The sequence below is a fragment of the Agrilus planipennis genome, unplaced genomic scaffold, assembly GCF_000699045.2.
Source record: "Agrilus planipennis isolate EAB-ADULT unplaced genomic scaffold, Apla_2.0 scaffold50, whole genome shotgun sequence".
Taxonomy (NCBI): Eukaryota; Metazoa; Arthropoda; class Insecta; order Coleoptera; family Buprestidae; genus Agrilus; species Agrilus planipennis.
Genome location: NW_020438881.1, coordinates 975,073 through 992,296, shown reverse-complemented (window position 1 = coordinate 992,296; position 17,224 = coordinate 975,073). Strand labels below are relative to the sequence as shown.

At 33.7% G+C, this 17,224-nt stretch overlaps 1 protein-coding gene across 2 annotated transcripts in view; it reads left to right on the top strand.

Annotated features, from left to right (window-relative positions):
* Positions 1–4,342, top strand: part of LOC108734876 (homeotic protein antennapedia-like) — a 74,800-nt gene extending 70,458 nt beyond the window's left edge. For both annotated transcript variants that reach the window (XM_018466590.1, XM_018466591.1), the window contains exon 3: positions 2,741–4,342. In XM_018466590.1, the coding sequence (XP_018322092.1) occupies positions 2,741–2,991 (251 nt within the window). In that variant the 3' untranslated portion in view covers positions 2,992–4,342. The remainder of the gene's footprint in view (positions 1–2,740) is intronic.
* Positions 4,343–17,224: the final 12,882 nt, after the last annotated feature.

The following is a 17,224-nucleotide window of genomic DNA, read 5'->3' as shown; positions in this document are numbered from 1 at the left end:
TTTTCTCTGTTATGTAAATGAATTTACTTACGGCTTTTACTCAAATTACAATATTTATTTCCATCGTTCCACACAATATTTCGATTTGGAATTGAATGCATTCAAATGAATGTATGTTTATTTTGATTGTTCATCACAGAATTTGAGGAAATATACGAATTAAGTGTCATTACTAAAATTGTACGACATTAAGGAACACATATTGTGAATTCTATATAAGGGTAAAGTTAATGCCTGTTGGTTGTGTTTCTTTTTAAGTAATTGCAGGTTTAGGAACAAGTATGACATTATATGTAACTGTTTTGTTATTGCCTGGTCTAGAAACGTCCAATTGAGAAAATGTCCCAAATGGCCACTTGATTACAAAGAAAACAAACCGCACATGCTATTAAGTCGATTTTTGGGTCGTTATGTATATTTTAGTTAATTTCCTCCATTCTTTTCTGCCTTTTTTTCGTGTTCCTATTCCATAATTCGTTTTAATTGGGCTTGTTGCATGTCTACCGACAATGACACTGGTCTCTATTCAATTCTTCTTCCTGGACGAAAGTGGCACTTTTAGTGTTGGGTCATCGTCCCGTGAATCCTCGTCTAAATGGTTAAAAAATTGGTACCTGGCCAGCAGTCCTAGCACACACATAAACATATGTATACAGTAGACATGTACACATATTACGTATTATACTTTTTTGATAACGCAAATTACAATGCGGTCGAGGCGGTGCAAGCGCGCCGACCCCAGCCACAAAAATTTTTAGATGAAAATAATTATAGGTATATACGGGGAGTCGGTTGGCCTTGTGACGCCAATCAAACGCGGCTCTAGGCGGTCCAACCTGTGTTTCAGATAATGAGTTTATAAACGACTCATAAATCTTCGAAGCCTCCACGAACGAAATAAAAGAAAATACGGACGTGGAATTTTCGAAATTACAGTCACGCTCCTTTTACACAGGCAACTCCACTTACCAATGGGATCGCTCTCTTATTACTTGCCAACAACACGGAAGTTTTGGGCCTTTTTCCCAGAATTCGTTCTTAGCCGAATAAACATAATGACCAAAATAACATTTTGTTCGTATCTAGATGATTCTGTAGTGCGGAAGTCTTGTTTCAATGTTGGCATTATTATATTATATGACATTTACGTACTGCGTTCAGGTTTCTACCAAGAATTTTGTTCTGTGAAGATGATCTTAATCATTGAAAAACAAATACAGGTTTCATTTTAAAGTCACTGCAATTTTCTGGTTATCACCCAATTGTTTCTTAGTGTATAGAGATATAGATAATACTCGAGAGAAGATACTGCGTTCATGAGTGGTGTATTTTACTTCTGATTTAGCAGGTAGTGATATACCCTACTAGTACTACTATATTTTATTAATACTTTGATGGTTTATAGCTACTGATGTTTCGTTACTGTTACTGTTACAAATTTAACTGAAGAGAACCTAAAAAATTCTACTCTTTGGAAATGGATAATGTAAAATTGATATTGGTTTCCGAGTTCAATGTCATGGTCCGTAGAATTTTGAAGTTCCAAATTGATATCAGCACCTGCTAAATTACCACTTATCGTACTTTTAGCAAGGAACTACGAAATTCTATGAATTACAACAAAACATCCTGCAAAACAATATTGAATTGATATACGCCGACTGTGGAAAACTGAAAACTACAAAATATTGCGGTATGCTAATAAACGCGTATAATCCAAAATTCTTAGAAAACGATTCGAAAAACTTCACTTATTAGATGAACCCAAAGCTAAAGAAACTATGGATTACATTTCTTTCTCTTATTACAATGTGTAAAAGATCAAAAACAAAATGGGGTTGTAAATATTTTGATATAAAAAAATTGATGTTGATTTTACATTAATAAAATTATTTGCAACCCTATTTTGGCGTTGATCTTTCACGGCAAAGAAACTATTTTGGCATCAGTGTCTTTTTTTCAATTAAAACGGGTGGCAAATGCAAATAAGGAAGCATATACTGTAGAACTGAAGAAGCTACAGCGTAAAGATCGAAGAACTATGTCTCAATCACTTCAAACTGAAAAATATGAATCATACATAATCTTCTCACCTGGTGATATAGTGCAAACACTACTATTGGTCTAGAAAAACTCCAATATTTTTCTTAAAAAATGTTTTATGTTCCATTTAAAATAACGATGTTAGGTAGCGTCCAGAAGAAATGGAACATCCTGTACGACTAAAAATAATAAACTTAATATCTTAAAATCAGATCAAAACAGAACTTACCTATACATATTTTTATGGTGTAATAGATTTTCGCAATTTAAACTTTACCCAATGTAAATTGTATCGAATTTATAAAAAATAGTTTCCATAAGTTTAAATTTTGTCTATGATTGTCATTTATTTATACTTTTGGGCTTATGTACAGCGTGTGATTAGTTTTTGGGATGATTAGTCTAGCATGGATGAGAAAAGACAGTTAGTCAAATCGGATTTTNTTAAAATCAGATCAAAACAGAACTTACCTATACATATTTTTATGGTGTAATAGATTTTCGCAATTTAAACTTTACCCAATGTAAATTGTATCGAATTTATAAAAAATAGTTTCCATAAGTTTAAATTTTGTCTATGATTGTCACACAGATGGATATATTATTCTCAGTCCTCGAATTACGTTGCATCATTTACTCATATTCTTTTGTGTACAAGATAAAGACAACATTTTAATTCAGAGATTTTGCTTCGCAGAGAGGAAGCGAGGTCGTCAAACGTATACCAGATACCAAACGTTGGAATTGGAAAAAGAATTTCACTTCAATCGGTACCTGACGCGAAGAAGAAGGATCGAGATAGCCCACGCACTGTGTCTGACAGAGAGGCAAATAAAGATCTGGTTCCAGAACAGACGTATGAAATGGAAGAAGGAAAACAAGACCAAGGGCGAAGGAGGCTCGGAAACGGGAGGTGACGACATCAGTCCCCAGGGATCCCCCCAGTGAAATCTACCACCGTAACTACTACCACAATAAAAACATAAATGAGAAAAACAAGTACCTAAAACACGTTATAGTCAGTTTTGCATTTATTTTACAATGTCATGCCGTGTGATAATAATAACAAGAAACTCCTTTAAACACGAAGAAGAAACGATAATAATTGATAAGAGAGAACTTTTCTAAATTTTCCCTTCGTAACCACAATGACCTCTTTACGATTAAGTCCCTTACTGTGTATATTTTAAAGTCGGTACTGTAATTTTTGATAGGTGACGATTAGGTGATGATCCATATTATTATAGTTTATTTATTTATATTGTAGATAATATTATATAGACTACCAACGGGCGAAATTGTATTATATAAACTCTCCATTTAATTATTATATTAATTGTAAGTAATTTACGAAGGGCGCTGTTCAATGCAACGCCGTGTTAATGTGCAATCTCGTGCAAATTTTTACTTTCTACTAAAATCATTACCAGAGAGAGATCATTTAAATTTTGACCAACAGATTCGGTTCTCCGTACTATTTATTAAAAGTGCATCTTAGATTGTTTATAACGAAAAAAAAATTTTTTTGAAAACACTCATTGTCAGTTATCTAAAGAAGTAAAAATTTGTGAAAGTATGATCCGGCTTTGCAAGGGCATGGAAGTTAACAATTATTGAAAGGATCTATTGAAGGGTGTCGAGGCCCTTTGACGTCACGTACTTACCCACTGATAAGGCGATTCGAAATTATGACGTAGTTTCAGTGATAAAACGGATCTCTGAAGTTACGTGGAGAAATAGTATTATCTATAAATTGTAGTTCGCCTTACGTGGATTTTCATTGTTTGATAAATTCATTTTGTAAATAATGGGACTTAAAACAGTAAAAACAATAATGATACATCCCTTAGAATACAATGATCGGGACGTGGAAAAAAATAAAAAATAATTTTCTTTTTTAGTTTGTGATTTAGGTACGTGGTACGTTAAATATTTCTAGTATTAATTTTCCAGTATTATTTCTTCATGTCCTACTAGCAAAACATCGGTGGATTTTCCAAAGGTAAGTTAATTGTTAATTTTGCATTTTGTATGAAAACTGGTAGATTTTTCTTCTTTTTTTTTCCATCTTCCAATTAATTTGTATTCTAAGAGATTTAGACGACATTTTCCTCCAAGTCCCTCATTAATTCTCACATTATTATGTTAGGCGTGGAACATTTTTGTACATAAGTCTTTGTGAAAAATAAAGAGGATATACAAATATACGAATATTTAAGAGGAGAGCAGTTCGAAGCCAAAGTTAAACTACATTCTTATCCATGTAGGCTGATAAATACGTATTACCATATAATTTTTCCATTTATTCGGAATTCTAAGAGCATTTTTTATTTCAAGTGCTGTACATAGTGACAAATGTAAGTCTCGTAAATATAATAATAATAATAGTAAATCTAAATACCACAAAACTTCTAGTGATATGAAGAAAACGAAATACGTAAAAATTTGCTACAAATTGAAGTATACGTTAGAAAGTGTATGTTTATACAAAAGAAAATATAACTTTGTAAACGTTTACAGACAATGACTTTTTTTAATTATATTCACGTCAGTACTAGTCTTGGTAAATGACGGATTTGTCTTTTGAGTTAATCAGTATGTGTATGACTCACAATATTATACATAAAAGAAAAGAGATAATTCAAAATCAAGTTGTATATTTTTACCTATGTGGATAAAATAGTGTATAGATTCATATTTGTGCTGTGGTGTAACATTTAGTATAGACTTTATTCATCATCAAAATTACCATTTTTGTTCATTTGTTTCGGCTCTAACTTACTATATTGTTACTAGAAAGTAAAGTTAATTGGCAATCTATTTCAAAACATTTCACGACAATGTATAACTAAAAAGATATAATACGTAACATGTTTAATTGATCCCTTATATTGTCTTGTGGATTTGAAATATTATACGTACATGAAATTAATATATGTATAAAATAAAGATAGTTGTAAATTTATTCTGTTTTTTTTTTGCTGTCAAAAATTAGGTAATCAATTATTTTCCATATTTTTGCCAGCTGATCATATGGTCGTACGTGTTTACTAATGAATAATTTTAATAAACATAACAACATTTTCAAACAGCTATACGGAGATATATGTATAAAAAGTATATATGATTAATTATAACCACATTGAGAACATTCCAAAGAATTTCAGTCGAAAGTATTCCAATTTATCACTTTTTGAGGTGTAATGTAGCTAGAAATTACTGAAAATTCATTGTATACTTCTGAATTTTTATTATAATGAAAGTATTCTCGTTCAATTAAAGCATCTAAATCCTCTTGATTACTTTCTGGTTTGCCTTCACTCAGAAAAGGCTAAAATCTCGATTTGAATTTTTATCAGTGCATTAAATTCAATTAAATATAGTCTACTGTTGAACCATAATTGAAAAAAATAGGAAACAATAAATAGGACGTACGATTACGTTATAAGGATGCAAAAATTGTATTACAAATTTCTCCAATTGTAGACATTTTCATTACACTAGTAGTAAATATGGGGACAGAAATAAGTTCTAGAAAAAGTAAAGATAATATCGTAGTTAATATCTTTCCTACAAGCTGTTTGTTTTTCTACTACAACGTTAATGATAAGTACTGCAAATTCCTCCTACACGTATAGTCGTTTCAATTTACTTTTGCCGGTTTTTGATTATATGTTTAGTAAAAACTGTAAATCTTTTACTTTATTATTTATTATTGGAACATTAAATCTACCAAACCGTCTAGCTACCACAAAGAAGAGAAAGATACCCTTATCTTTCTCGGTTTGTCGCAGGCAACGAACACTGCTGGTACTTCATAAATTTGTCTGTACACCTGTTTATATTTCTCTTCAATACCATCACAGACTTATAGGCAAATTTACGCCTTATTACAAAACGACCTTGTAGAAATATTTTTGTGAATGTGATCCTAAAACATCTGCTCCACAGTCTCGACTGTCTTCCCCTAGTATAGTGTTTAATGCCAGATGAAACATTCCTGGAAGATCGCACGTTATTTTCCTAGATATTAAAATGAGGTGATTTGTGTTAAACAAAAAATTCATGCTTTTTTTAATGAATTAAACAGTTGGTAAGGTAATGTCCGTAATAACACAGGTTTTAATGATATACGGAGTTGTTTTTTCTTGTACAACAAAATCGCCTGAGAGGTTGGTGTTTTGCTTGTGCAAATCGAAAAATAAGAAGTTAATTGAAGGCAACTTTTTAAGTTGGCTCTTGTTGAATTTAAGTGTTATTACCATGATTAAACAAATTTTCTGTGAAGCAGTTTAATGTAGTGTATAGTAAGATCGCCATTTATGTATGTAAATCAAGAAGTATCGCATTTAATGTCTTAATAACAATCAAACCAGTATACCTGCTGATATCATATAATTAAACAGGTGACGCCTATAAATTGATCAATTACTTACTATATTTTATCTGTACTTACACTTGTCCAGATGATTATTTTATTTCAGCTGCATATCAGTTTAACACTTTTTTCTTTCAATGTATAAATCCAGCAACAACTGTAGGGGTAGATATACAGGGACAAACGGTTAGTATATTTTATTCAAGCATTAGCATCTAGCAGGGAGAAGTTAGAAATAGACTTAAATAAAATGCAAGCGCTCTTGAGAAAACAGGAGGCACTGTATGAAAATAAGTAAAAGTAAAACAAAATATTGGTATGCAAGGGAATAAAAAGTACAGAAAGAGCGAATACTTATAAATATAGGAGACGAAAAAATCGAAGGAGTGACTAATTTTCGGTATCCAGGAAGTCAAATATAACTCAGGATGAAAGGAGCAGTAGAGATATAAAATAGAGGATAACGCAGGGTCGAGCGGCATGCCCTAGAGGTTTAGACCATTGCTTAGAATTCGGGAGGACGCTGGTTAGATTCCGGGTCCATCTGCCTCTGTCTAAGTTTTTCTGTGGTTTCCTTGGATCACTGAGCTAAATGCTGGGGCAGTAATATTCCGCAGATAATCTTTCATTCTGTTCTGTATTCATTTCGTCTGTTCTCATCTTTCTCAATCGAACCACCACCCACCCATTCCCACGATTCCTGAAAGGAGGCTGAAAGGTGCCTTTCGTCTTACCTTCCGGCGTAGTCTGGAGGGACTGCCCGCCAACCAGCCTTAGTGACTGGTTTGAATGAAACACTCAAAGTTTTTTTTGCAGGGTCAAATCGACAAAAAGAAGTATTTTAATGTTCGCGAACGGTTAATGTATATCCGGAGTGCGAAACATGGACGATGGGGCAGCGGAAAAAAAAATGTTAGAAGTGTTCGAAATGTGGTGTTACAAGCTAATGATGAGGATACCGTAGATAGTGAAGATTATAAATGAGGAGGTATTAGAAATAATAGTTAAATGAGGTTACTAAATATGGAAGTCATAAGAAATAGACGAGATAGGTTAGTAGGGCACCTTCTCAGGCATGAAGGTCTAGTGTTAGAGGTATACGAGGGTGGATTGATAAGTTTCCGGCCTAACCAAGAGATGACGCCACTAGGCCTACCTTGAGGTGACATTCTATAGTACCATCCTTGGATAGCTTGTAGCTATAGTTTCAGCCCGATCTCCTTGCTAGTGTAGGTTTGACAGCACGCTGAACAAGACGCCTCTGTGGTTTTCGTAAAAATGGAAAAGCAGGAAAATCGTGCTGTCATCAAATACTTTTATTTGAAGGGGTTAACGCCGAAGGAAATTAAAAAAGAGATGGACTCAACACTGGGGACATCCTCCCCGTCATATTCAACCGTTAAGCAGTGGGTTTCCGAGTTTAAAAAGGGTCGTGTGAGCACCTCTGATGGGCCTCGCTCAGGACGCCCCGTTGAGGTCACAACTCCAGATATGATCGAAAAAATTCATCAAATAGTGCTGGGAGACCGCAGATTGAAAGTGCGTGAGATAGCTGAGACCTGTAAGATGTCATATGAACGTGTGCAACATATTTTGCACCAACATTTGCATATGGAAAAGCTCTGTGCAAGATGGGTGCCGCGTTTGCTAACAGTCGACCAAAAATTGATTCGAAAAAACATTTCTACCGCAAATTTGTCATTGTATAAGCGTAATCCAAGCGAATTTTTGCGTCGATTCGTAACCGTTGACGAAACGTGGGTCCACCACTACACTCCTGAAACCAAAGAACAGTCTAAACAGTGGATTGGACCAGGGGAACCAACTCCAAAGAAGGCAAAAACAATTTTTTCGGCGAACAAGGTTATGGCTACTGTTTTTTGGGATGCAAGAGGTATTATATACATTGATTACCTTGCAAAGGGTAATACTATCACTGGTCAATACTACGCAGACTTATTGCAACGTTTGAGCCACGAGGTGAAAATTAAACGACCTCATCTGGCGAAGAAAAAAATCTTGTTTCATCACGATAACGCACCAGCGCACACGTCAATCGTTGCGACGGCTAAAATCAACGATCTAAAGTTTGAATTGATGCCGCACCCTCCTTACTCTCCAGACCTAGCCCCGAGTGACTATTTTCTGTTCCCTAATCTCAAAAAATGGCTTGGCGGTAAGAGATTTGCGGACAATGAAGAAGTAATCGAAGCTGTAAATGGTTATTTTGAGGAGCTTGACGAATCAGTCTATAGAGATGGCATTAATAGACTGGAACACCGCTATGAGAAATGTATCAGCCTTGGAGGAGATTATGTTGAGAAATAAAAAAAAAAAATTTTTAAAAACCTTGTTTTTCTTGGTCAGGCCGGAAACTTATCAATCCACCCTCGTATTAGAAGCAGAAACAGGGAGTTATGATTGGTAGACGTAGACCTAAATTACTGTTCACAAATAGTTAAGGATGTGGGATGTTTTACTGTTAGGGAAATGCGAAGATTAGCTCAGGATAGGAAAAAGTGGAAGTGCTTGTCCATGCGGTCTTAGGACTGGCGACCTAATGATAATGCCAATATATAAATCCAGCTTAAGTGAAATCGGATACCTACTTAAGCAATTAATTTTTTGTTCGAAAATATTAAATTGTACAGGGTGACTTTCAACAACTGGAAGGTTACTGGTAAACTTTGTAGGATCACTCTGTACATAAAATGAGCGAAATGGGAAAATATATTTTCTATTCAAAGAGAATTTTTAAAGAAGTTCATTGTTAGAAATTACCTTAGGTTACTAAAAAATTCAAGAGACAAATTACAACGCAGGTAAATTGACGTCAATCGTTCCACCTGCTTGGTAAAAAAAAGTCGGTACGTGATAGCCAGCTTGTGTATTATGCAAGTGGTAAAACGTTGTGTCATCAAAGCTTGGCCTAATTTCGAAAATATGACAAGATGGCCTCTTTGGCCCAGACTATTATTGGTTAACATATCGCGAAAAGCTCCGCCTTGACTCGACTTTGACGGGATGATGTATTGATTCTTGCCGCTCACAAGGGTCTTTCACCACCCGAACAAAATTACACAAAGAACAGATTAAATTTCCACCCCCAGATGCCTGACACTATACATGGAAATGCCTGTAGGTACTCATACAAGAGTCAAGTCTACGTTATAATTTTTTGAAATATATCGTATAGCATTCTGCAATTACCTGTTTTTTATTAGGAGTATTTTACAATTATAATAAATGTAAAATCCTCTTCTATGAACCAGTTACAATTTTATTACCAGTTTAGTACCTAATTCGCATGTCAGAATCTTTGACCTAAAACTCTTCTCATGTTAAATTCGTAATTGTATGCAACTCTTATGCTGCTGAATTCCGACATGTTTATTTGATTTTTATTTAACTTTTTTGGGCAACATCCTGCCGTCGGATGGGATTTATCTATCTTCCCCCAGATTATTCTTTTTACCCAACTCTTATTTAATTTTTTGTATGCCACTGTAAGAACTAACAGAGGGTGATGACGATTCCAAAGTCAAATAACTGATTGCTTTTTAAATCTATCTCAAATTTAATGATATCAAATCAATCGAAAAGCAACGTTCTCTTTGATGTGTAATTTATAGTGTATGTATGAGTGTAACTTTATTAACTTCTAAGTTTATTATTTTCTTTTTTCAAATCTTTTTGTTGATATACGATGGCTTATTTTTTAGTGATTGATTTTAACCCTCTTGACCGCATAAATTTAGGCGTGGATAAGTTCACTTGATCGGTCCACATGAGTTTTGACTGCGGCCCTCAAACTTCGGGTATGATTTTGGCTTCCCATTGTCTACTATTAGTTAATTGTCAGTTACTCATCAAAGGGAGCAAATGTTTTTCATTTGGTGTATTAGAAGTACTTTAGTTACGACCAGTAAATCATTTGATAAATCATCACTATCACTTATCTACAAAACATTCATTTGCACCTTCTGCACCGAATTCAAATTGGTTAAGCATACTGGTCATTTCTAGAATTTAGTAATGTATCAACTGTTAAATATTTTGGGGACGATTTGCGTAGGTAAGACACATTGACTATTTTTTCACTTAATTGAGTGAAAATTCAACGAAAGCTCTACCGTATGATGTGCACTAAATTAATGTTTGGTTTGTTTGTATTCAATTTGTCATTAATAATGTTTTACAGTCACCTAATGTTGATAATTACGTTGATTATTGTTTTATGTTTGTAAACGTAGTAATTGATATGTTTAACACATAATAAACATTCGTTTATTGCCAGTTTTATGAGACTCGCCTGGAAGTATAAAAACTCGTTGATGTCATTAATTTATGTGTTTGACATTTATCGTCAATGTTCGCACTTGGTGTTTAGTGAGTGGAAGAGTGAGTCAATAAATATCACCAAATGAAGCTATCAAAAGAGGTCCAGTGGTGGTTCATAAATATTAAGCGTGTGTTTAGGGCCCATTTAAATACAATTCTAACTCTCGAGCCGACCCATAAACCATTCTGCAACTAAAGCACCTTGTAAACGCCGAACTAAGTAGCGAAAAAGACAAGAGCCATCTTAAATCATCTACGATTTTATGGATGGGCTTGTATTCATCTTTACTGCTATTGTGCACGCCTGGCATGCTCTGTCTGCGTTGTGCCCGTTGAAAACGTGAGCCAGACGAGAATAAACAGATATGGCGTGAGGCCGGAATGATTTAGTGGGAGATTACTTTTAAGAGAGACCACCTGTTTTTGCCCATAACTCCTGATTTAAGTGGAATACGGTGTACGGAATGTGCAACATCGACCATACAAAGTGCTCGAGTGGAACAAGGACGAAAATGTACGATAATTATGAAGTGCATTTTACGGACTGCTGGCAATCGAACGCTATTATTTAATATTAAATGATCCGGGATGTGAACAAATGCACTAGCAGAACACAAACGCTAAAGCGAAATTGCACCAGAGCTTTTCTAAATAACAGTACTGATTTAATATAATTTTTCATCATAAGTTGCTTTCTTGCCGTTACTCCACGTCTGAAATTTATTTATTTATTTATCACTTGAACAATTACCGACTATTTGATATTTTATTTTTCCCATTTAATTTCTCTTTTATAGTTATTAACATCCTTCCTCTTTCGTCATTTTTATAAGATTAAAAACAAATGAAACGTTTTGAGATTTTGTGGTGATGATAGGTAACGCTGGTGCAATTGGTCTATACCTTTCCCATTGATATAAATCACACATCAAAGGTTAACGATTCTTATTACTGCCATCGTTTTGTACATCCAATTTTAATCTTAATTAATTGATTTAACGTTGTATCTTTTGTTCATATATTTATTAATGAGTTGTGAAACTGATTTAAAGTACTTAGTTAATTATTTTCAAAATGACACTTTCTTTTATTTTATGTTATTGTATTTCATTAATTAGGTACCCACTTGAGTTTTTTCTTTCTTTGACAGCGTTTCAGATAAAATATAGGACTTAGAAAGTTTAATTTATATCTGTCTCGAAATGGAAACTTATCTTTTTCTTTTAGGTGGAATGTTTCAAAAATAAATTGTACGTTTTAAAAGTTTTTAGCGATTGAAACTGTAGTGTTCTCTGATGTCTTGTGCTGTGTGCTGGAGTGTCCGGATGAAGAAAGAAAGAAGGAGAAAGGCCTGGTGTACGACGAAGAGGGTGAAGTCGGGAATTATTGATTTATATCCCTCCACCCCAGCATTTTCCATAAAGCTGTTTGCGGTCCCGGCTGCGAGCAACAAAATATATGGCCAAATAAGTGTTTAGCATGGAGATCTTGAGATCATTTTCGCTCGGTTTTCATCAGCTTCTTGAACATTGTTTTGTAATTCATCAGATTCTTTTTATAACACTTACATGAATATCTCTTTTTAGCTCTCTTGCTTCCTTATTCTGATTTTTATATACTTATTTCAAATACCTCAATTGCAAATTAAAAAAGGTTGATTAAATGTTTAAAATTTAAAAAAATTCAGAATAAATGCATTTACGAATATTAAGAATAATATATCAACCTATTTAGTGTGGAAAACATATATTGCAATAAAAACACGTTATATGTATTATGTAACCTCTTTAGATATGGTATATAATTATCTTAAATAGCCTAATGATTTATTTAAAAACGGCTGCATAATGAGATGGAATAAAACGATTGAGAAGGCGTGTCTACTATATATATGTATACATATTGCAGTTCTAGTCATAATTAGCAGAATATCGATTGCTAAGTAGTTGCACTTGAAGGGTTTGTATGTGTACACTTTCTCGTGGTATTATATACTGCTATTGTGACGCATATTGATTGTAATTTTTGATTTATAGGTCTCATTTGTCGTTTTTGCTTTACGACTTATTTAAGAACCTCAACGATTGTTTAATAATGTTTGCTATCATAAAAAATTGATACACCAATGAAAGTAACATATATATATATACTATACATATATACTTAGTGCTTATTTCATTTGAAATCGTTATTAATAAAATATTGAACTACCTTTTCGATGGGTATCTATATCTAAATTGTCAGGACAGCACTTCAATTGTAAATTATCTAACTACAGCAAGTAGATATGTTATCTAGACCTTCTGCCCACTTCTAGCAGTCTGATTGTAATTACAGAGTTGCGCAGTCATTTAGATCGGTTGCTAGGGGTGCACCCACATGTAGTGCAACTATAAATTAATAGTTGCACGATAGGCATTAGATATCAATTTAGTTAGCTTCTGTTAATTACCTATAAGTACTACGAATTAACAGAGTGTAGGAACTTCTTTTGGTGGATTGAAGTTTTTATTAGTTTGTATGTCGATCGACTGGATTAATGATGAATATTGGATCTTAATGCTATTCGGCTCGAAGGACCATGAAAACTAAAACTTATGTGATGCATTACGGACGCAGCAGCTCTAGAATACAATAGTAAAGAAATAAGCAAAAATGAGATTCTTAACTACTAAAGGAGACAGTCCCATAAATTTGACGGGTATTTAAAAAGACCTCCTCCGATTCTTTAATAATTGCAGGAAGCAGGCGGAAATCGTGCTGTCTTGTCTGAAGGGGTAAATACCTCCTACCAATTGTTTGGAATGTTCCCTACATTGCATATTTATACCTACACCAAAAACCGTTAAGGGGCGATTGAGTAACCATAAAACATCCAAACATACTGTCCCACAAGGGTGTGCCGAGGAAAGAGTGCGGGGGTGTAATTGCCCCTCAAGCTTTTATACCTAATATCTGAGTCGACATTTTCATGCTGGAATTGGCATATAGGAATTGTAGCAATATGTATAGGCCCAGTCAGTATTTACAATCGACAAATTTTTCTGATTGAATTGATATTTTTAACAAAACATAATCCTATCCCGAACTTATGAAGCTTGGTACCTCCCTGACTGTACATGATCTAATCATTCGCATTTATATTAGGCAGATAGTAGCAGAATGAATTTCGTAATCGTTCGATGAGTATCATCCGTTTGACATTTGTCATAATCACGTAGGGATCAGGGTTTCACGTGCAGCTGATGGACGATAACAAATATCTGCTTGGTTGCTAGTAGAAGTAGTATTTGTTTAATAATAGATTAAGCCTTTTCTAATAAAAAAGGTTAAGATAGAAAATAGGAATAAGAATTACCAGACGTATATATAATATAATTGAATTCGGCTTTATCACTTACGCATTCATATTAACAAACAAATTACATCATCCAACGTTGTTATACAACAAGTCAAAAAAAGGTAATTTATTATACTTTGACATATATAAATATGATTTTAATTTGTTAAATAATTCTGAATAATTATTTTTTCAGAGTTTAGCACCCACCTACCTGAAATCTGGAAAAACAATTAATACTATGTAAACTACTGTAAACATCTTTAATTTCCATAACGTAAGTAAAAATTTCGTTGAGTATTTACAAGATAAAGCTCAGTCACCAGAGCAGGTTGTTAGATTTATAAAAAGAAGTTGAGATACTTTTTAAAATGTTCTTTTTCATGTTCCATAATATGTTCCAGTTCCCAGGGTGCCTCTTCCGAATTTTTACAATCAATACTGTCTTTCAGTTTGAATATTCGCGCCTTGCGGGGGCCATTCTGTTTAGGGCCGGTCCTGGATCCGCTCCACCTTCAGCACTTAGTCGCTGTCAGAGTTACGTCAAAGCTGTACAGCCCAAAGATTTATCAAGAGTGCCAGCGCCGCCTCTGCCTTAGCCTATTGGCCAACTACGATCCTTTACTGATTATGATTAAGTGCTTAGCACATGGAAATAGCTAAGCAACTACGCTGCATGCTAGTGACACCGCTAGCTGGCGGTAAGTATGCGAACTACTCATTTCGAAGCCTGCTCCTGAACTTGCCGATACGTCGAGCTTTCGGAGACGGAGGTGCTTTTCATTACGAGCCGGAGCGGCGGATTCCTAGCCTAAAAGAACACAAATTTGTAATTTAGGACATCTTTTGAAATTCCTTGAGGATAAAAACATCCTGACAAATAAATAACTGCCATAAGTTACATTGACAATAAGTATGCTTCATTTCATACTGATTTTTACAAATAAAAATGGGCTTCTCCTTGAAATCATAGGTCAGGGCGAAAATGTTTCTAAAGTGCTGTGATATAAGAAACATTTGGATCCATAACTGTAGGTTGGCTTTTGTTTTTTCATTAATTTTACGGACGTTATTGTCACTGGTAATAAATATATTTAGTTTTTGTCTTTTGAAAGAGATAATTCAACTTATGTCTTTTCTCTAAATCTAAATCTAATGTTATTGGCTTATTAAAATTTCCTGCAAGATTGTTAAAAATTGAAGTACAATAGAAATGTGTTCATAATTAGATAGCATATACCTATTTATTATAATATAATAATTAGAAATATTCACTTCATTGAAATAAAATGCAAAATTTCAAAAAATATGTAGAATATAAAGTATAAAAAAAATTAACTGAAGATAATTTAGGTAAATGTGATTATCCGAGCATTGGTTAAAGTCCTAAAGACCGTCGCTTGCTAAAAAATCATATCTTTGTATGTATAGGTGTCATAAAAATGATGTAGTTTATTTTCAGGCCTCAGGGTGTTAGTATAAAAATTTATATATTCGAATAATTGTGAAAGTAAGCAGAGTTTTGAAGCTATATCTTATTATTATCATTATAATTTTAGTAAAAATGGTATTACCTACACCTAACCGATCTAAAGCACTGTTAAGCCAGTTTAATTCTAAACACACCTATCTCAGAAATGATCCCTATCAGTACTATCCTGTCTCTATGTACGTTTGGATAAGAAAGGTGATTTCTGAAATTACTAATCCGTTTCAAAAATTCCTTCACCAATATTTAAAATGGACCTTCAGAGTGAATATAAATTGTATATTATTCCGTTAAAATAAAAAGGCACTTCGTGGAGACGAAAAAACTGTCGAGTGAATGCATTTTTATAGGTAAGGAACGCTGCCTTAACGGTAAAAGATATTAAATGAATGCTTTCTGTAGCAATGTTGTGGCTTTTAAGAAGGCCTGCAAGAAAGTCTGTAGTCTATGACTCTTATTGTCACAAATTGATTGTCAAGGGGGCGAATAAGCCCCCAGTTATGAAATAAATTTATTAGATATTACCACATTAAACTAAAAAGAAAAATATCAATCTGTCAATGTTCCATGCCTCCATATTTCATATGTTGTTTTTGCTGTTTTAATTCGCGCAATTATTTTTTGATTCCATCATGATTCGTACTAACACCCGGCGATTCTGTTTGATTCCGACGTAATGCCACATGTAATACCCTGGTGATTTATTTAACTCACACTAGTAACTCCAATTTCATTAGCGATATTCTGGTTGTGCTTCTCTGTGTATACATTGTTTAATGTGAATTCTAAAACGAAATTGTTCGTCAGGTATATAAATACATTTTACCTTTCAATTTTCTAATTTCAGGAAGATCGCACCTATGTACTTTGTCGAATATATTGGTTTTAGAACTATTTATTTTTTTTTTTTATATTTCTAAGTTAGATATATAAAATCGATGAGCATATTTGCTGATAGTCTCTATACTAGTAAGATGAAGACCAAGACCGAACGAACAAGACCAAGACTAAAACCAAGACTGAATAAATAAGACCAAAACTAAAACCAAAATGCAAGACGAAGATCAAATACGCAAGACTAAACGAAAAATTGTAACTTCCGTTGGATTTATGAGTTAAACTGTTTGAAGCAACTTTAATGTGTTGTTTTCTTGGAAAGCTAATACTTTTAGCAGTTATTTGAAAATTTCGGTTTGCTTTATTTACCACTATTTGAAGAAGGGGATCTACAAAAAAATCCCCGGAGTATGTGTTCTTTGTTCCTACGTCTGGATAACACATGGTTGAAATATACAGACATACTAACCTTTTTCTTTCCACTACTTTGTACTATTTTCTTCTCTAAAAGATCAATTTATTTATTCATCAATTCATCACTAATATATAAGTTTTGAATGGATCTGCAAATTTTAGATCGTGGCCGATTTGAAAAGTCAATATAAATCATCAAATGAATCAAAAATGGACGGTACCTAATATTTATATCTAAATCATAATAGATCCAATTGATTAATTTAATAACACTGCAGGTAATTTGCATTCAGCAGAGATATGCAAAAAGGGCGGCGTTTCTGTGAAAAAATTAACTAAGTACCTAATATAATATTCATGACCAGCAGTTATGTATTACTTC